The 21692-nt window shown below is 43.7% G+C and overlaps 1 protein-coding gene across 1 annotated transcript; it reads right to left on the reverse strand.

Annotated features, from left to right (window-relative positions):
- Positions 1 to 15455: 15455 nt before the first annotated feature.
- Positions 15456 to 17397, reverse strand: LOC133375179 (uncharacterized). Its single transcript, XM_061606749.1, has 3 exons — positions 17335 to 17397; positions 16754 to 17241; positions 15456 to 15486 (listed from the first exon to the last, which is right to left on the reverse strand). The coding sequence occupies exons 1-3, from the start codon at positions 17395 to 17397 to the stop codon at positions 15456 to 15458; spliced, it is 582 nt and encodes a 193-aa protein (XP_061462733.1).
- Positions 17398 to 21692: the final 4295 nt, after the last annotated feature.

The following is a 21692-nucleotide window of genomic DNA, read 5'->3' on the forward strand; positions in this document are numbered from 1 at the left end:
CCCAGATGACTGGGAATTGTAGCTCTATGAGGGGAAAAGGGCATCTCCTAATAACTCTCAGTACCCTTCACAAACAACACTTCCTATCATTCTTTGGGGGAAGCTATGACTGTTTAAAATAGAGTAATATTGGAATGAATGCGTTGTGTGGATGTTGTTGTCGTTGTGCTTTCTGCATTGTTCCGCGATACTTCCTCCGTGTTGCTGCATTATTGCCATCTGGCTACAGCACAACAAGAGCTGGACACAAACAACTCATGGAGAATTTTTATATATCCACACATATAAACATGTATGTTAGCAGGTATATGTTTATGAAATATAAGAAATCACAAGGAACTAAGCACAAGGCCCTCAAGCTTGTGAGAACCCTAAAATCCTAGCAGTAGAATCAGGCCTGTGAGTGAGGCCTTGATCGCAGGCAATGGTCGATCCACCTCACTTTGAACTCCTGCTTTTGCCAAAACAGGCCTGTGTTTGTGATTAACTTGGGAAATGTGTATTAGGCAAGTTTATCCTTCTATGGAACTGAACTGAATTTCCCCATCATCCCTATCTGGACCAGGGCCAATAAGAATCCTTCAGTGTCCTACTACAAGAAGCCCACAAAGAGGGCATGGAGGAGGTTAGGTGGTCCCTACTTAAATGCAAGTTCTCACCTAGTTGAAACCACTTTTTAAAAAAAAGTTAAGGTGAGAGATTCACAAAGGACAATCTAGAAGAATATCAAGTCATCAAATAATTTCATTGAAGTGTGCTTGAAAAGACCCCAAACACCAAGAGGAAAATGGGAGCACCTTGTCTACCTTAGATACACAAAGATAAAGGCTTCCCTCCTCCACTGTCAAGAAGACTTTTTTGGGTGGGTGGGGGAACAAAGGGAAAGAGAGAATCAAATAACTGAGTGAAGGAGGGAGGTTCAAAGCCTTCAGCGTTTAATTCAGCAGCACGACTCTGCAAATAAAACTGCTCAGTTGTCAGAGATGTTACTCCAGCCGGCGGCTTCTGTCTAGACACACTTGTGCTCCAGAAGCCTCCATAGCATTTCATGGTGCTGCAACATTTGGACTGGCTGGTGCAGCATGATTTCACCAGAGGACAGCAGGGGGCGCAGCAGGATTTGGAACTGCCGCAGCAGGACTGACTGCAGCAGGGAGAGCAGGACTGACTGCAGCAGGGAGAGCAGGACTGACTGCAGCAAGGGGAACAGCAAGATGGCATACAGGGTGAAGAGCAGCAGTCGTTACAGCCCATCTTTGGTGAAGACAAAGCTAAAGGAGATTTTTTTTAAAAAAAAACTCTGCATGCATTAGAGCTGATCCCATTTTTAAACTTATTTTATTTTTATTGTATGAAAAGGGGAGTTTCTGCGGGATGAGAATGCCCTCCAAAATGCCGATGTACAAACAAAATTTACTTTTTTCATCCCTCTTTACCTACCCCCTCTTTGGCATTAAAAAAATAAATGGAGTGAAAGTTCTTTTTGCTAGTTACACAGTCCAGGCAATCAGGGATCCCATAGTCATCACAATGACATTACAAAACCTAACTGGAGTGAGAGCAAAGTTATATAAATCCTCTGTTGTCATTAGTCTTCTTGACATTCAGCTGTAGTCCTGCTTTTGTGTTTTCCTCTTTAACTTTTATCAGAACTCGTTTCAGATCATTACTGGTTTCTGCTATTGTCTGCATATCTAAAATTACTGATATTTCTCCCTCCAATTTTCACATGTCTTTCATCTTGGTCCAATCCAGCTTTCCATATGAAATGTTCTGCATACGGTTTAAACAAATAGGGTGATAAAATACACCCCTGTCTCACACCCTTTCCGATGGGGAACCAGTTGGTTTCTGTCCTTACAGTAGCCTCTTGTCCAGAGTATAGATTGGGCATCAGAACAATCAGAAGCTGTGGCACCCCCATTTCTTTTAAAGCATTCCATAGTTTTTCATGATCTACACAATCAAGGGCTTTGCTGTAATCTATAAAGCACAGGGTGATTTTCTTCTGAAATTCCTTGGTCCATTCCATTATCCAACCTATCTTTGCGATATGATCTCTGGTACCTCTTCCCTCTCTAAATCCAGCTTGGGCATCTGGCATTTCTCACTCCATATATGGTAAGAGCCTTTGTTGTAGAATCTTGAGCATGACTTTACATGCATGGGATATTAACGTTGATAATTACTGCATTCCCTAAGATTCCCTTTCTTTGGAAGTGGGATGTATATTGAATGCTTCCAGTCTGTGAGCCATTATTTTATTTTCCATATTTTGTTGACAAATTTTGTCAAAAATCCCATAGGCCCAATAGAGAGACCTGAGGGGACACATCTGACCCACGTGTTGAAAGGACCCCATTCTTGCGCTATGTGAAAGTTGCTGAGTGTGGTGGTTGAACCGGTATGGGAGGGCTGTTGCCTCCATGCCCTGCTGATGGGCTGCCCAGAAAAAACCGACAGTCACTGTTGGAAGCAGGACACTAAGCTAAATATAACCCTGGTGTGATCATAGAATCATAGAACCATACAGTTGGAAGGGGCTTATAAGGCCATGGTGCCCACCCCCTGCTCACTGTAGGAATCCAAATTAAAGCATACCCAACAGGTGGCTGTCCACCTGCCTCTTGAAGGCCTCCAGTGTTGGAGAGAGAGAAAATCTTAGACTGCTTCATAGCACAAATTCATCAAAGGGGTCTACATGATAAAAATGGAATAAAACACAAAAACAGTAAAACCATCTTTACAAATTCTAAAAAGATAAAGGAACTTCTTTAGATATATAGTTGTTTCCCATGGGCATCTGGTTGGCCACTGTGAGAGCAGGATGCTGGACTAGATGGGCCACTGGCCTGATCCAGCAGGCTCTTCTTATGTTCTTATGTTCAAGTGGGCTGTGCACATATCCATTCTGCTCCTTGCCCAGACTCTTTGTATTTCCAGCTCCTTGCCACTGTGCCCAGCCCCCCCAACCTGTAGGTGGCAGTATACATGAAACTGGTAGCAGAATATTTAAGACTGGCCAGGGAGGATATTTTACTTGTAGATCCAAGTGGGGGGGAATACTTTTTGCTTTCCCTTCTCTATATTCCACTCTGGGGAAGATGGGAAATTGATTTGCTGACATTTGCCACAGTATGGTCACATGAAGAGCCTCTCCACATGTCCTTTACTGTGATGCCTTCATGATGGTTTGTGCTCACGTCGGGGCAGCTAAATGTGATCCACTTTCAACACTGTTTGAGGCTGCAAAGGTTTCAGGATGGATATACAGCTTTGTTTCCAACCAGTCTATGTCCCCTGAAAATGGAAACGGATTGCCTTCAAGTCGACTTATGGCGACCCTATGAAGAGGGTTTTCATGGTAAGGGATATTCAGAGGGGGTTTACCATTGCCTTCCTCTGAGGCTGTGAGGCAGTGAATGGCCCAAGGTCACCCAGTGAGCTTCATGGCTCTGTGGGGATTCGAACCCTGGTCTCTCAGGTCGTAGTCCAACACCTTAACCACTATTCACACTGGCTCTATGTCCCCTATACCTCCTCCTAGAATCCTGTAACATTTTATACCACAAATGTTCTGGAGTTGTTTGTGTCCAGCTCTTGTTGCGCTGTAGCCAGATGGCAATAATTCAGCAACGCTGAGGAAGTATCGCGGAACAACTAAGAACGCAGAATGACAACCACATCCATACTGCACATTCATTCCAATATTACTCCATTTTAAACAGTCATGGCTTCCCCCAAAGAATGCTGGGAAGTGTAGTTTGTGCGGTTTACTAAGAGTTGTTAGGAGACTCCTACCTATAGAGCTACAAAATTCCAGAGCCATCTGGGAAGAGAAACTGATTTAAACCATTAAGCGTTAAACCACAATTTCGCTTAGCATTTTGGGATGTTTTTCTCTTTCTTTGAGGCAGTGATCTTCTGCATGCAAAAGAAGTACTCTATTCAATGAGCAACAGCACACAAACAAGCACACACACACATGTTAACTCTAAGTAAGACAACAATACTATGCCACATCGTTTGTGATTTTATTATTTGCCCTGTTTACAGTTTTCCACAGAGGAGTTGTTCCAAGAGATGAAGGGGGGAAAGAAAAAATCTCATTCACCAAGATGATAAAGAGAAAAGCATTTCATATCCATGAGAGGCATGGATCCTTCAAGAGCCTCAAAGGGAAATAAAAGGGAACATAAAGGGAATCCAGTGATGAAGGAAGGAGGCAGGTGCACAGCTTAAGGCATGGAACTTGGCAAATTAATGGGTGTGAGGAGGAGCCAGTCAGCACTGGTGGAGAGGGAGGTGGTATTTCCTGCTTGGACTTTCAGGTTGCAGGTCTCTCTGTGTGCCTGCCAACCTTTCTCCTGGGTTCTTCAGCACATGGATTGTTGAGGATAGCAGCCTTTGGAACCACAGCCACAGGAAGAGCCGCAGCAACTGGAACCGCAGCAGGGGGAGCAGGAAGACTGGCCACAGCCACAGGGGGAGCAGCCACACTGGGAACAGCCAGATGGAGAGCAGGAAGACTGGCCACAGCCACAGGAGGAGCTGCCACACTGGGAACAGCCACAGGGGGAGCAGCCGCAGGGGGAACAGCCACACGGGGAACAGCCACACTGGGAACAGCCACAGGGGGAGCAGAAAGACTGGCCACAGCCACAGGGGGAGCAGGAAGACTGGCCACAGCCACAGGGGGAGCAGCCACACTGGGAACAGCCAGAGGGGGAGCAGCCACACTGGGAACAGCCAGAGGGGGAGCAGCCACACTGGGAACAGCCAGAGGGGGAGCAGCCACACTGGGAACAGCCACAGGGGGAATAGCCACACTGGGAACAGCAACACTGGGAACAGCCACAGGGGGAGCAGGAAGACTGGCCACAGCCAGAGGGGGAGCAGCCACACTGGGAACAGCCAGAGGGGGAGCAGCCACACTGGGAACAGCAGGTCATCTTAGTAATTGGAAGGGAAGGCACAGCTGAAAGAAAGCAAGAGTTTTCCCATGAACCAACACCTTCAGGCGTATTCAGGAATACACTTTATGGACTTCTTCTGCATTTGGCAGACCAGCACAGGCTTGATTTTCACGTAACATCATTTATGGCTATCTTTGTGCTCAAACAGTTGTAGACGATAGTGCATTAGCAATAAATCTCCATTCATCTACCTATTTCATAATTAGTAGTCTAGCATATTGAGTTTTGACTGCTGCTTAGCTTAGATGCTCAGGAACATTTTGTGAAATTGTCAACAGCTGAGACAGATGTGGAACCAAGCCTATACGCCCCTGGGAGTCACAGGCAATTTTGGATCACAAATGAGTTATATATAAAGTTTGTAACTTTGTAGATTGTACATTCATCTAACCTTAGTTATACACTGTGAATGAAGAGGCCATCTCTGAGTCTCCTTTGTCTTCAGTGGATCTCAGATTAACATAGCTGAATTTGTATGAGGTCAGCTTTAGATAAGCCCATGTAAACCTCCCTAACACCATAAAGTCTTGTTATATGCCTAAAGTAAAGTGGTGTATCAGGAAAAGTACTTTGGGCCATTTCAGATCCTCTTCAAGGAAAGTAGCTGTACTGCTAAAGCCTATAAATTCAGAATGTTGGAAGAGCCCAGGCCTCATTGCAAGATTCTAGCTTCTATGCACATAATTCAAGATATATTTTGCAAAAACAGACCTCCTTAGAGTTCCTTAACCCAAGACAGATGTAGATGGAAGGAAGTGCAATTGCTGAGATGATGAAAATTCTGATCCATGTGGCAAGTGACCAAGATTTGTCAGCAAAAGGAAGATCAACAAGTCATTGCCATTTCAAGAGCAGAGTTGCTGGAATACCACCTGAAGACCTTAGTCTCCATACAATCAAGAGAACAGCAAGAATGAGCAAATACTGGAACACAGCTTAACTTTTTCAGTAATAGGAATTGGAGTGGATGTTGGATCCGGTGAGTGAGTGAAGAACTCCTGGATGGTGGGCCTTTTTATACAGCTCTGAGCATCCTTCCCTGAGGGATGAGGCACACTCCAAGAATCTTTCCTCTCCATAATCCTCAGTGGTTGGCCTCTGCAATGCTATCATCCGGTGCGTAATCCTTAACTGTGCTCATATCCTTTGTTTTTAAATGTACGTGATTAAAGCTCTTTTGCAGTAGTAACACTATAATTCTCCCTCCTATCCAAAGGGGGCATTTATAGGATTGCTTCAAAGTGAACTATGTTGAGATGAATGGACATCACATGAGTTCCCTGTAATTCAGCGTTGGATGATTGGGTTAAAATAACCAATATTGTTTACCTGTGGGCATGAACTTTGAGTCTTGACTGCTGCTTAGCTTAGATGCCCAGATACATTTTGACATAACAGAGATAGGTGTGTGACCAAGCCAATCCTCCACTGGAAGTCACAGGCAATTTGGGAACTCTAATGAGTGTCCCTGTACAACGGGTGAGTTATCCACATATGTTAGTACAGCACATGTCAGGTGCTTTTAGGGATGAGGGTGGAATTCAATTCAGTTTACAAATTTAAGCTGCATGTATAAAATCCACAGTTTCCAAAACAACCTGAGAACCGAAATGCAGCCGTTGTTCCAAATTCACACTTCTAGTTTTGCAACACAGTTCGCCAACTGAACATGCATAAGTTAGGAGAAAGGTTTCATCAAAATGAATATATTGATGAAAATAACATACAAAAAGTGCATTATATTAAGAGAAAGTGCTTGCAAAATTAGTCAAAACTGCAGACAAATAATATTTTTATTTGGAGAAATGGAAAGTAAGATGCTGAAAATTAACATGCATAAGTTAGGAGAAAGGTTTCATCAAAATGAATATATTCATGAAAATAACATACAAAAAGTGCATTATATTAAGAGAAAGTGCTTGCAAAATTAGTCAAAACTGCAGACAAATAATATTTTTATTAGGAGAAATGGAAAGTAAGATGCTGAAAATTTTCATGAGGATTTAAAACAAAATCAGAAATTGCTGCAGAAATGTGATGAACTGAATTTAAGATTGGAGCAATGAGGAACTGAGAGAACCAAAACTGGCAGATCTTTTCATTCTTAGGGGCTCTTTAGAAGTAAATAATATGATGGTCACATTCCTTTAAGGATGCTCTCATTAAAGGCTCCAATATTTTGTGCAAAATTCAGAGTGGCAGAGCAAACACTGGTCTCTGAAGAAGAGGTTGTTTTCCAGCCATGTACAAAAGCATGGTGTTGGGGAGGGAGGTGAGTGGTACCACTAGCAACATAATTTCCTTGCACTTATATGGTAATTCTTGCTGTTGTCTTGTGGCAACCATCAGAGCTTCTTCTGATGACCACCATTAGTGGCTATCATTTCCTCCTCCAGAATGGCCCCTCAGATGACACAATGTCATGTTTAATGACCACCATTTCTTTTCTCCAAAAGCCCACATGGATTGGAGTTTCATCATCATATTACAGAAAAATGACATCTCCATTATTGAGCCCACTATTCTGCAAGTGAACGCCACATCATTTTTTTAAAAGCCTATTGGTGCTGTTAGGGTTATTGTCAGATATGCTGAGGGGTGCGAGTCATTGTGTTGTCTGTTTTGACAATTTTTTGCAAGCACTTTCTTCTAATATAATGGATTTTTCAATTTTATTTTCATGAATATATTCATTTTGATGAGCTCTTTCCCCTAACAAATGCATGTTGGGTGAGTGAACAGCAATGCAAGATTAGGATAAGTGTGAATTTTATACATTCAGCTCTAAATGTGAACTGAATTTAATTTCTCACTCATCCCTAAAAGCACCTCACATGTGCTGTACAAACACTTGTATATAACTCACCCATTATATAGGGACACTCATTAGAGATCCCAAATTGCCTGTGACTCCCAAGGGAGGATCGGCTTGGTCACACATATGTCTCTGCTGTTGTCCATTTTCCAAAATGTCCCTGGGCATCTAAGCTAAGCAGCAGTCAAGACTCAAAGTTCATGCCCACAGGTAGACCATTTCTTTAAAAAAAAAAATCATCAAATGCTGAATCACAGGGAACCCATATGTTCATTCATCTCAACATAGTTCACTTTAAAGCAATCCTATAAATGTCCTCTTTGGATATCATGTGCAGAGAAGCTAGAATCTTGCAATGAGGCCTCGGCTCGTTCAACAGTTCTGAATTTATAAGTTTTGACAGCATGGCCTATTTTCTTTGAAGAGGATCTAAAATGGCCCAAAGTACTTTTCCTGATCAACCACCTTACTTAAGCATACAACAAGATTTAATGGTCTTCAGGTGGTTTACATGGGATTATCTAATGCTGACCTCATATGAATTGGGATATGCTAGTCTGAGATCCAGTGAAGCCAAAGGAGACTCAGAGATGGCCTCTTTATCTGCAGTGTGAATCTAAGTTTAACTAAGTGTGGAACTTTCAAAATTATAACTTACCCATTAAGTAGGGACACTCATTAGAGATCCCAAATTGCTTGTGACTCCCAGAGGAGAAAAAGCTTGGTTCCACATCTGTCTCAGCTGTTGACAATTTCACAAAATGTTCCTGGGCATCTAAGCTAAGCAGCAGTCAAAACTCAATATGCTAGACTGCCAAGTATGAATCAGATAGAAAGAAGGAGTTTTTTAGCCGATGCAATATCACCAGCAACCCGTTGAGCACAAAGATAGCCATAAATGATGTTATGTGAAAATGAAGTCTGTGCTGGTCTGCCAAATGCAGAGCATATCCATAAGTTGTCTTTCTGAATACCCTGAAGAAGTTGCAGTTGGTTCATGGGAAAACTCTTGCTTTCTTTCAGATGTGCCTTCCCTCCAAATTGCTAAGATGCCCTGCTGTTCCCAATGTGGCTGTTCCCAGTGTGGCTGCTCCTCCTGCAGCTGATCCCCCTGCAGCTGTGGCCAGTCTTCCTGCTCCCCCAGCTGCGGTTCCAGTTGCTGCGGCTCTTCCTGTGGCTCTGGTTCCAAAGGCTGCTTTCCTCACAATCCAAGTGCTGAAGAACCCCATGGGAAGCTTTGCAGGCACACGGAGAGTCCTGCAACCTCAAAGTCCAAGCAGGAAATACCACCTCCCTCTCCACCAGTGCTGACTGGCTCCTCCTCACACCCATTAATTTGCCAAGTTCCATGCCTTAAGCTGTGCACCTGCCTCCTTCATTCATCACTGGATTCCCTTTCCCTTCCCTTTTATTTCCCTTTGATGCTCTTGAAGGTGCCACGCCTCTCATGAATAGGAAATGCTTTTCTCTTTATCATCTTGGTGAATGAGACACTTTATTTTTCCCCTTCATCTCTTTGAACAACTTCTGTCTGGACAACTGTAAACATGGCAAATAATAAAATCCCAACCATAGTGCACAATCTTGTTGTATTGCTTGGATTTTAAATAGTATGTGGGTGAGTGGTTGTGTTGCTCTAGGAGTAGAGTATTTGGTTTGCACACTGAAGGTAACAGGTAGAAAAGAAAAGTCTTTGGAGAGCACCAACATCTGTCTGTCTGTCTGTCTGATTTATTTATTTATTTATTTATTTCCCGCCCTTCCTCCCAGAAGGAGCCCAAGGCGGCGAACAAAACCACTAAGAACGCTTTAAAATATCATAAACACAGACTTTAAAATACATTAAAGCAAAAAAAAAACTATAAAAACATTTTAAAAAGCTTTGAAGACATCTTTAAAAAAGGTTAAGAACATTTTAAAAAAAGGTTTAACAATATATTAAAAAGCAATTCCAACACAGACACAGACTGGGATAAGGTCTCTGCCTAAAAGGCTTGTTGAAAGAGGAAGGTCTTCAATAGGCACCGAAAAGATAACAGAGATGGTGCCTCTCTAATATTTAAGAGTAGGGAATTCCACAGGGTAGGTGCCACCACACTAAAGGTCCGTTTCCTATGTTGTGCGGAACAGACTTCCTGATAAAATGGTATCTGCAGGATGCCCTCACCTGCAAAGTGCAGTGATCAACTGGATATATAAGGGATAAGATGGTCTTTCAGGTATCCTAGTCCCCAGCTGTATATGGCTGTGTACACCGAAACTAGAACCTTGAACTTGGCCCGGCAGCAAATGGGCAGCCAGTGCAATTTTTTCAGCAGTGGGGTGACATATTGGTGGTTCCCTACCCCAGTGAGCAGTCTCGCTGCCGCATTTTGCACCAGGCAATTTGCATAGATAATATTGGAGAGGGCATAGCCTGATGGCTAGGAAGGAAGTCCCTCCATGTGAGATGTAGGGAAATTTATGATGGAATTCAATCCTAATCTTACTCAGAGTGGAGCAGGGCCATTTTCACAACATACATTTATTCCACTATTATTCCACTTTAAACAATCATGGCTTCACCCAAGAATCCCAGGAAGTGTAGTTTGTGAAGGGTGCTGAGAGGAGATCCCTATTCCCTTCACAGAGCTACAATTTCCAGAATGGTTTAACAGTCAGTCCCACCTTCTAGGGAACTCTGGGAATTGCGGCTGTATGAGGGGAGTAGGGTCTCCTGACAACACTCAGCACTCTTCACAAACTATAATTCCCAATAATCTTTGGGGGAAGCCATGACTGTTTGAAGTGGAATAATAGTGGAACAAATATATGGTGTGAATTTGGGCCTGTTGAAGTTAATAGACATGATGAATGTAGGGTCATTAATTTCACTGCATCTACATGGAATAGGACTTAGTTGAACACAACCTTCCCTGCTAGCCAAATTATAAAACCAACTGGAATAAACCGTTATGCTCAGAAGGCTTGTTGAAAGAGGAAAGTCTTCAACAGGCACTGAAAAGACAGTAGAGATGGTGCATGTCTGATGTACAATGGGAGGGAGCTCCAATGGGTAGGTGCCACCACACTAAAGGCCCTATTCATGCTTTGTACAGAACAGACTTAGTGCTGAGATGGCATCTGCAGGAGGCCCTCCCCTGCAGAGCACAGTAATCAGTTGGGTATATAAGGCATACAACAGACTTCAGGGCTGTGGCATTTTAAATGGGGCTGTGTTGAGGTTGGTCCAGAAGCTACATCTACTGCAACATGCAGAGGCTCAATAGCAGGATATTGTCAGCAAGTTCTGCTGCTGCTGAGGGAATTGCACTGGCTGCCATTTAGCTACCAGGCAAAGTTCAAGGTTCTTGTTTTGGAGTGCAGAGCCCTTTATAGCTTGGGACCAGGCTACGTGAAAAAATTACTCTCCCCTTGTATACCCAGTTGGTCACTGCGCTCTGCAGGCAAGGGCCTCTTGCAGATACCATCTTATCAGGAGTTCCATTCCACACAACATAGGAAGCCGACCTTTAGTGTAGTGGCGCTGACCCTTTGGAATAACCCCCCTTAACTATGAGACCGGCACTATTTTTTCAATGCCTAATGAAGATCTTCCTCTTCCAACAAGCCTTAGAAGGAGATATTTCCCAGTCTGCATTTGTACTGGAACTGTTTTATAATACCCCAACCTCATGTTAAAGGAGAGAAACCAGCCAAGACTAGAGGTGAAGGCGCTGGGCTCCTACTGGTAGGAAGCCAGAATATAAATCAAATCAACCAACCAGCCAGCTAATCAATAATGCTTTGTTGTTTTATTAGTTGCAATTCATCCTACAACAGAATAATGAGGAATGGAGAGAGAAAAGAGAGCGTGGAGCACCAAGAGTTTCATGAGGGCCACCCTTAGGAATGCTCATTAGGCATGCCTCCTCAGAGAAGGTCAAACAGAATTGAAGATTTTTTTAAAAAGAGGAGGTTGATTACGGCAGCAAGATTATTATATGCACAAAAGTGGAAAATGGAATCAACACCAACACCAACAACGGAAGAATGGCTATTGAAATTAATGGACTTAGTAGAGATGGATAAATTGACATGCTTACTTAGAGAAAAATCGACAGACACATTTCTTAAGGAATGGAAGCCTCTCTTAGACTTTTTGTTGAAAGATCAAAATAAAACGATGATATTGGGATTTGACGATTAACTAAGATAACCTATGGAGAAAAGTGATCCTGTATGTATATATTAAGGGACAGGTTTGATATATATTATATATATTATATACTTATAGTTGATCTGTGACAAATCGGAAGTCAACTATTTTTTTTCTTTTGTTGTATTGTTATGTATTTGTTGTTTGATTTTGTTTTGTTTGTCTTTTGAAAAATTTGAATAAAAATATTATAAAAAAAAAAAGAGGAGATTGAAGGAATCCAGAAAGAATTGGGAAGTTTCAGAGAGAGACCGAAGCACTGAGCTCAGCAAGGTAAGCTCAAGGAGTCAAAGAGCATCCTTTGTGCTCCTGGTGGTGATGTTGTTCCCTGAAGTATCAGCTGTGCGTTCCTTGCGCGTGCATTCAATGCTTCCTGTGGGTCACTTTAGCGCTTGCATTGCTGAGGACAGTAGCATGTGGAGCTGAAGCCAGAGAAGCAGCAAGGACTGGAACTGCAGCAGGGGAAGCAGCAGCAGCAGTAGGGGGAGCAGCCGCACTGCTCAGCATAACAGGAAGAGCAGCTGCTGCGCCGCTCGCAACAGCAAGAGGAGCAGGAACAGCAGGTGGCAACAGCAGCAGCAGGAGGGGCAGCAGCCACACTTAGAACAGCATGCCATCTTTGTGATGGGGAAGGAGAGCAGAGCTGCAGGAAAACAAAGGGCTAACTGTTAGCAGGCCACTACATTTTCAGACTTTTTAAAGATGCACATGACACACACGCTCTGCAATAATGGAGCCTGTACTGATGCATAGTACACATCATGTTTCTCCAGTTGGCGATCCTACTGGGGTCCTTTGGCAACAAACAATATCCCAAATGCAATATATCTGCTTCTTGAGCACTGAAAGTGAGCGACCTGTCAAGCCTATTCCATACTTTATGGGAGTGGAGGCCCAGCTTTGCCCCCCCCATAATGTCAGGAGGGTTCTACAGGTAATCTTGATTCTCCTACAAGTGCATCTATATGACACATGGACTGGTTACATCCCCATGTTACGTTCTTATGGGGTACATTTCTATAATTATAGGTGTATACATAGATATATAATGAGTGAAATATTCCACAGTTGACATCTCCATTCATTTACTACATGATATCTGCCTTGAGGACTCCAGTTATGCCTTGAAAGGCAGGATAAAATCTCCATCCTTGAAACTACGGCATCATAGGCCACATCCACACCAGACATTGATTCCACTTTGAGTAGTCATGGCTTCCCCCAAAGAATCCTGGGAAGTGTAGTTTGGGAAGGGTGCTGAGAGTTGTTGGGAGACAATTATTCCCTTCACAGAGCTCCATTTCCCAGAATACTCTGGGAAGAGGGACTGACTGTGAAACCACTCTGGCCAGTGCAGCTCTGTCAGGGGAACAGGAGTCTCCTAATAATATTCAGCACCCTTCACATACTGCACTTTACAGGATTCTTTAAGCGAAGCCAGGACTGTTTAAAATGGAATAAATGTCTGGTGTGGATGTGGAGTTAGAGTATATCACACAGATATGGTGAAGAACTAAATAGATAACCCATCAAATAAACCATCTCAGCTACTAATCTACAATATTTTCCTTGACCCATCTAAGTAAACACTTGCTAGATTTTCTAAACACTTGAAGCACTCTGGACCATCTCACTCCTTCTCAATTAGAATATGCCCGGTGAGATGTTGAAATTCAAAACGCTAAAAGAATCCAGACTATTTTGTAAGACTGCTAGCTTCCCTGTACGTTCCATTCACATGCATTTTACAAATCCGGAATTGTTATACTACCCGCTCAAGACCTTAGCTCCCTTGCACAAGTAAACAAACATTGGAACAGGTCTTACACTGTTCAGTAGTAGGACTTAATTTGTGAATATTGGATCCAATGAGTGACTGAAGAACTCCAGGATGCTGAGCCTTTTTATACAGCTCTGTGTCACCCTTCCACAAGCAATGAGGCGCTACTCAAGAATGATAAAGTCTTCATTAAACCTTGACCTTGGTCTGCAGCACACACCATCATCCAGTGAGTGGCACCTGACTGTGTTCACAACCGCCATTTTGAAAACGTATCTGATTGGAACTATGTTCTGGAAACACTGTAATTCTTACTCCTCGTTAAAGGGGCACTGATGGGATTATTTGAAAATACAATTATGCCAAGTTGAACGGACCTCATGTGAATTTCTCATTGTGACCTAGCACTTTTTTCTTCAAGAAATGCCTCCTGCTCTCATGACTCCCCTCCCCTGAGCATTTCTGGCAATAACCCTAACACACAAACATAATAAATATAATTAACACCCTGAGCACATGTAAATTGTATGTCCCATTTAAAAAAAGAAAAGAAGAATGTAGCCTGCAGTTGCAGAACAGAGGGATGAATAATGGAGATGTCATTTTTCTGTAATATGTTGATGATGAAGCTCCAATCCATGTGGGCTTTTGGAGAAAAGAAATGATGGTCATTAAACATGACATTGTGTCGTCTGAGGGGCATTCTGGAGGAGGAAATGATAGCCACTAACTGTGGTCATCAGAAGAAGCTCTGATGGTTGCCACAAGACAATGGCAGAATTACCATAAACATTCAAGGAAATTGTTCTGCTAGCGGTACCACTCATCCCTACTCCCCAACACCATGCTTTTGTACATGGCTGGAAAACACCCCCATCTTTTGAAAGACCAGTGTTTGCTCTGCCACTCTGAATTTTGCACAAAATATTGGAGCCTTTAATGAGAGCATCCTTAAAGGAATGTGACCATCATATTATTTATTTTTAAAAAGTCCCTAGGAATGAAAAGATCTGCCAGTTTTGGTTCTCTCAGTTTCTCATTTCCCCAATTTTAAATTAAGCAATTCCTAGTGTTTTTTAAAGAAATCATCACTATCTTAGTTTGAATTTGTCCAAATAAAGACATTTTTGTCTACAGCTTTTACTAATTTTTGCAAGCAGGTTGTCCTAGTACAATACATTTTTGTATGTTATTTTCATTAATATATTCATTTCTATGAGCCCTTTCCCCAAACAAATGCATGTTGGGTGGGTGAACGGCATGGCAAAATTAGGATAAGTGTGAACTTGGAAGGATGGCTGCTCTTCAGTTCTCAGAAGAACTGAATTAAATTCCCCACTCATCCCTAAAAGCACCTCACATGTGTTGTACAAACACTTGCATACAACTCACCCATTATACAGGGACACTCATTAGAGATCCCAAATTGCCTGTGACTCCCAAGGGAGGATCAGCTTAGATACACGTCTCTGCTGTTGTCCATTTTCCAAAATGTCCCTGGGTGTCTAACCTAAGCAGCAGTGAAGACTCAAAATTCATTCCCACAGGTAGACCATTTCTTTAAAAAAAAAAAATCATCAAACGCTGAATTACAGGGAACTCCTAGGATGTCCATGCATCTCAACATAGTTCACTTTGAAGCAATACTATAAATGCCCCCTTTGGTTAGGAGGAAGAATTACAGTGTTACTTCTGCAAAATAGCTTTAATCATATACCTTTAAAAACAAAGGATATGAGCACAGTCAAGAATTACGCACCGGATGATGGCATGGCAGAGGCCAACCTCTGAGGATTATGGAGAGGAAAGATTCTTGGAGTGTGCCTCACTGCTCAGGAAAGGATGCTCAGAGCTGTATAAAAAGGCCCACCATCCAGGAGTTCTTCACTCACTCACTGGATCCAACATCCACTCCAATTCCTATCATTGAAAAAGGTAAGCTGTGTTCCAGTATTTGCTCATTCTTGCTGTTCTCTTGATTGTATGGAGACTAAAGTCTTCAGGTGGTATTCCAGCAACTCTGCTCTTGAAATGGCAATGACTTACTACAATTTTTTTGGTGACAAATCTTGGTTACCTGCCACATGGATCAGAATTTGCATCAACTCAGCAATTACACTTTCTTCCATCTATATCTAAGACTTACATCTTTCTTGGGTTAAGTAAATCTAAGCAGGTCTGTTTTTGCAAGGTATATTGTTATTTATGTGCATAGAAGCTATGATCTTGCAATGAGGCCTGGGCTCTTTCAATAGTTCTGAATTTATAGGTTTTGACAGCATGTCCTATTTTCCTTGACGAGGGTACTTTTCCTGATCAACCACCTTACTTTAGGCATATAACAAGGCTTTATGGTCTTTGGGAGGTTTACATGGGACTATCTAATGCTGACCTCATATGAATTGAGATATGCTAATCTGAGATCCAGTGAAGCCAAAAGAGATTCAGAGATGGCCTCTTTATCTGCAGTGCAAATCTAAGTGTGGAATTTACAAAATTATAACTCACCCATTATGCAGGGACACTCATTGCCTGTGTCTACCAGAGAAGGATAAACTTAATTCCACATCTGCCTCTGCTGCTGCCCATTTTGCAAAGTGTTCCTGGGCATCTAAGCTAAGCAACCAGTCAAGACTCAATATGTCAGACTGCCAAGTACGAATCAGGTGGGAGGATGGAGTTTTATAGCTGATGCAATAAGGGCCAGCAACCCTTTGAGCACGAAGATAGCCATAAATGATACGTGAAAATCAAGTATATGCTGGTCTGCCAAAAGCAGGGCATGTCCATAAGTTTTCTTCCTGAACGCCCCTGAAGATGTCGCAGTTGGTTCATGGGAAAACTCTTGCTTTCTTTCAGGTCTGCCTTCCCTCCCAATTGCTAAGATGTCCTGCTGTTCCCAGTGTGGCTGCTCCCAGTGTGGCTGCTCCCAGTGTGGCTGCTCCCAGTGTGGCTGCTCCCAGTGTGGCTGCTCCCAGTGTGGCTGTTCCAAGGGTGGCTGTTCCAAGGGTGGCTGCTCCTCCTGTGGCTGCTCCAAGGGTGGCTGCTCCAAGGGCGGCTGCGGCTGCTCCAAGGGCGGCTGCGGCTGCTCCAAGGGCGGCTGTGGCTGCTCCAAGGGTGGCTGCTCCTCCTGTGGCTGTGGCTGCTCCAAGGGCGGCTGCTCCAAGGGCGGCTGTGGCTGCTCCAAGGGCGGCTGCGGCTGCTCCAAGGGCGGCTGTGGCTGCTCCAAGGGTGGCTGCTCCTCCTGTGGCTGTGGCTGCTCCAAGGGCGGCTGCTCCAAGGGCGGCTGTGGCTGCTCCAAGGGTGGCTGCTCCTCCTGCGGCTGCTCCAAGGGCGGCTGCGGCTGCGGCTGCTCCAAGGGCGGCTGTGGTAAGGGTGGCTGCTCCCAGTGTGGCTGTGGCCAGTCTGCTTGCTCCCCCTGCTGTGGTTCCAGTTGCTGCGGCTGTTCCTGTGGCTGTGGATCCAAAGGCTGCTGTCCTCAGCAATCCAAGTGCTGAAGAACCCCACGGGAAGCTTTGCAAGCACACAGAGAGTCCTGCAACCTGAAAATCCAAGCAGGAAATACCTCCTCCATCTCCATCAGTGCTGGTTGGCTCCTCCTCACGCCCATCAATTTGCCACGTTCCATGCCTTAAGCTGTGCACCTGCCTCCTTTCTTCAGGAAGGCATGCCTCTCATGAGTCTGAAACGCTGTTGTCATTGCTGTCTTTCCTTTCCTTTTCCAACTCTTTGAATATCTCCTCGATGGACAGACTATATAACTGTAAATGCAGCAGATAATAAAATCCCAAGCCATAGTGCACAGTCTCATTTTATTACTTGGATCTTAAATGGTATGTGAGTTGGGGGGTATAGCTCGATGAGTAGAGCGTTTGGTTTGCATGTCGAAGGTAACAGCTAGAAAATATTCTTATCTGAGTCTTTGGAGGGCACCAGCATCTGTCAATTTGCATGGATAATATTGGTGAGCGGACATGGCCTGGTGAAGATGCAAATGTACTGCACAAGCAAACATCACAAGTTCACTCTTCCACATCTCTACATGTACAATTTCTTTTAGCAGAGCTGGCTAGGAAGGAAGTCCTTCCATGTGAGATGTAGGGAAACCTATATGGAATCCAATCCTAATTTGACTCAGAGTGAAGCAGGGCCACTTTCACGCCATGCATTTATTCCACTGTTATTCCACTTTAAACAATCATGGCTTCACCCAAAGAATTCTGGGAAGTGTAGCTTGTGAAGGGTGCTGAAAGGAGACTCTTATTCCCTTCACAGACCTGCAATTGTCAGAATGGCTTAACAGTCAGTCACTTCTAGGGAACTGTGGGAATGGTAGCTGTATGAGGGGAATAGGGTCTCCTGACAACACTCAGTACTCTTCACAAACTACAATTCCCCAAGATCTTTGGGGAAAGCCATAACTGTTTGAAGTGGAATAATAGTGGAATATATGTTTGGCGAAAATGTGGGCTGCCATTTAGCTACCAGGCAAAATTCAAGGTTCTTGTTTTGGAGTGCAGAGCCATTTATAGCTTGGGACCAGGCTACATGAAAGATTGTCTCACCTCTTATAGACTCACTGTGCTCTGCAGGCAAGGGACTCTTGCAGATACCATCTTATTAGGAGTTCCTTTCCGCACAACATAGGAAGCAGAAGATTGCACCCTGTTCTTGTCACCCCTCCTCTCTTAGTCCGTGGCTTTCTTCATCCACCAATACAAGCTGAACAGGATTCTACCTCCCCGCTTACGATTCCCAGCAACCGGTTTTCAAAAGCATGCTGCCTCCAACTGTGCGAACCATCATGGCATAACCATCATGGCAAGGGACCATTGGCAGCTTTCTCTTCCATGAAATTGCCTAATCCTCTTTTAAAGCTGTAATGGGCCCACCCAGATATTGGCTTGAAATATGTATAAAATGTGCTCAAATCATTTCCATCTGCTCGTATTGCTTAGGATATGCTGAAATAGCTTATGAAGTCTGCTTTATGCATAAAAGCCAAATAGCAAGAAAAGGGGTAGTTTAAAACTGCCCCCTTGCCTCTGTCTCCTGACTAAAGCTGTGGAGCACCTGGAAACATGTAGAGATAGGATGTCTGGGCAGACAGCCAATGTCTGGCACAATATCAGCATTAAAAAAAGGTAAAGGTGTCCCCGCACTTATAGTGCAAGTCATTTCCGACTCTTAGGGTGAAGTCTTGGAACGTTTACTAGGCAGACCGTATATATGGGGTGGGATTGCCAGTTCCTTCCCCAGCCTTTCTTTACCCCTCAGCATATGCCAGGTACTCATTTTACCAACCACGGATGGATGGAAGGCTGAGTGGACCTTGGCCCCTTTTACCGGAAATTCAACTTCCTCCTTCCGTTGGAATCGAACTCCGGCCGTGAGCAGAGCTTCGGCTGCGTTACCGCCACTTACCACTCTGCGCCACGGAGGGTCATTAACATCAACATTAGGTTTGATATCAGCAAGGGCGCCCCCCCTTGCCAGTGAATGCACTGGGTGGAGAGTTCTTGCTTTCTCCCTTCTTCCCTGTCCACATAGAGTCCTTGTATGTTGAACACCTACGTTTGCAGGTTATCAACAGCATTAGTAGAGGAGACCCCACTCAAGAATTCTTATTTTATTTATTTATTTATTTATTTATTAGATTTATATCCCGCCCTTCCTCCCAGTAGGAGCCCAGGGCGGCTCTAAGTGACACTAAAAATGTACTTGTCTGGAATGTGTCACTTGGAATGGTATTGATACAAAATATAAAAACAGAGTCTAGAAGGCATTTTAAAACTGAAAGTACATTCTATCCTTTTTATTATTATTTGATTTGCAGAATTGGGAAATGCCAAAACTGTTTTAAAAATCATTTCTGAAAGTGCCCAACTTCTGAGACTTATATCCATAATAACACCACCATAAAACATGGTTAAAGAATTTGTCTGACTACTTATACAATCATCAGGATTGCCAGGTTCAGGACCCGAGCCTGAGCCTGTATCTTTAGGAGAAGAGAAAGTCAGCCAAGCGCAGGTGCCCTTGCAACACTGCAATGGGAAAAACCACAAGGTGGAATTCTCCCCTCTCTCCGAACAACTTCCAAAGATACAGAAGACCCCTTGGAGGCCGGGCCTGGCAACCAAGAGGTCCTCTGTATCTTCAAAAGCTGTGCAGGGGGGAGGGAGAACTCCACCCCGTGGTCCCTCCCACCACAGTGCCGCAAGAACACCTGCACCTGGCTGACCCTCTCCTCTCCCAAAGATACAGGATCAGTCTCAGGCCATGTACCTGGCAACCCTAAATAACACATATATTTAAAAATAAGAAGTTGTCTTATACTGAGTCAGACTAATAGTCCATATTTCTCACTGCTGGCAGCAACTGTCAGTGTCTTAAAATTCCCAGCCCTTCCCAAAATGCTTTAACTGGAGATGCCAAGGAATAAGCCAAGGTCTTAATATGTGCAAAGCATACACTCTTGAGTCTTGGGAGATACCAGACATTTTCTATTTGGCAGTCAGCCAACACTTCCCGGCTCTTTTAAGAGGAAGCTTCTGCTGCAGACAACGAACCAGTTGTTGACACTAGTTGTGCCTGCCTTCTCTCGGAGAAGGCAGGAAGGGTGCTGGAGCTGCCTCTAGTAGGCAGCATAATTAGTAACGTCATGGGAACAAGCCTTCTCCTTGATAACAAAGTGTATAAAAGTCCAGGTTTTGTAGCACTCCAGACCCCTCAGCTCTGCTGGAGTAGGGGCTTGAAGAATGAAGGAGAACTATCACATCTATTCCATCCGATGGGTGATGTATCATGATATGTATCTCCATGTACTTTTTAACTTTGGCTCTGTGATATCATTTAGAGTTTAGCTGAATCCTTCATGTATTGTAACTTGTTTTAATTCAGATGTGCCTCCAGAGTCTTTTACTGTGATGTTAATTGGACGTCCAGCAGCTTCTTTCATGCTGATGTGCATCTCTATTTTTCTGTTTCTGCAATTATGGCTAAGGCCACCTAGAATGCATTTTATTAGTTGTAGTGTGCAAGATACGAATAAATAGCATACAGTATAAAGACTGTTCTGCTGTCTGAAGTCTGACTCCCACATAGACAATTTCTGGTACCTCCCAAGACTCATGAAATCTTGATTGGGGTCTCCTCTATCTTCTGCCTGCACTGGACGACTGTTGTTGAGAACCTATGAGCTTAGTTGAACTAACGTTCAACATACAGGGACTCTGTAGATACAGAGGAAGGGAGGAAGCAAGAACCCTTGACCCTGTGCATTCACTGGCAAAGGGGCTGGCCTTGCTGATATCAAAGCCATCTAAGTTGGTGGCCATAATTGCCTCTTGTGGGAGTGAATTCCATAGTTGAACTATACACTGCATGAAGAAGTGTTGTTGTTTTTTGTCTGTCCTGTATAGGGTTGCCAGGTCCATGGCCTGAGACTGATCCTGTATCTTTAGGAGAAGAGAAAGTCAGCCAAGTGCAGGTGTTCTTGGAACCCTGTACTGGGAAAAACCACAAGGTGGAATTCTCCCTTCCCCCTGCAAACTTTTAATGATACAGAAGACCTCTTGGTTGCCGGGCCTGGACAAGCACCATAGGAGTGGGGCCTTTCTGTAATTGACAACCGCTGTATTGGTGGAACGCTGCAAAGCAGAGCGCCACAAAGCGGGGCCCTACTGTATGTTATTTTCAGTAATACATTAATTTTTATACAGACTTTCCCCTAACACATGCATTTTTGTAATTTGAATAAGTGTGAATTTCAACGGGCAGCTGTGTTTCCGTTCTTATACTGTTTCAGAAAATGCAAATTTGATAGATTTGACTTGAAATGCACTCTGAATTGAATTTCTCCCTCCCCTCCCCCAATCTGGACAATGTTGACTAACAGCAGTTGTCGTTGCGCCTCAGACA

This window comes from Rhineura floridana, chromosome 22 (assembly GCF_030035675.1).
Source record: "Rhineura floridana isolate rRhiFlo1 chromosome 22, rRhiFlo1.hap2, whole genome shotgun sequence".
Classification (NCBI taxonomy): domain Eukaryota; kingdom Metazoa; phylum Chordata; class Lepidosauria; order Squamata; family Rhineuridae; genus Rhineura; species Rhineura floridana.

Coding starts and splice junctions, on each gene's coding strand:
- LOC133375179 (XM_061606749.1), bottom strand. CDS start 17,397: ATGGAACGTGGCAAATTGATGGGCGTGAGGAGGAGCCAACCAGCACTG. Junction 17,242..17,334: donor CACTGATGGAGATGGAGGAG/GTATTTCCTGCT, acceptor TGCTGAGGACAG/CAGCCTTTGGATCCACAGCC. Junction 15,487..16,753: donor GAACAGCCACCCTTGGAACA/GCCACACTGGGA, acceptor TTGTTTTTAAAG/GTATATGATTAAAGCTATTT.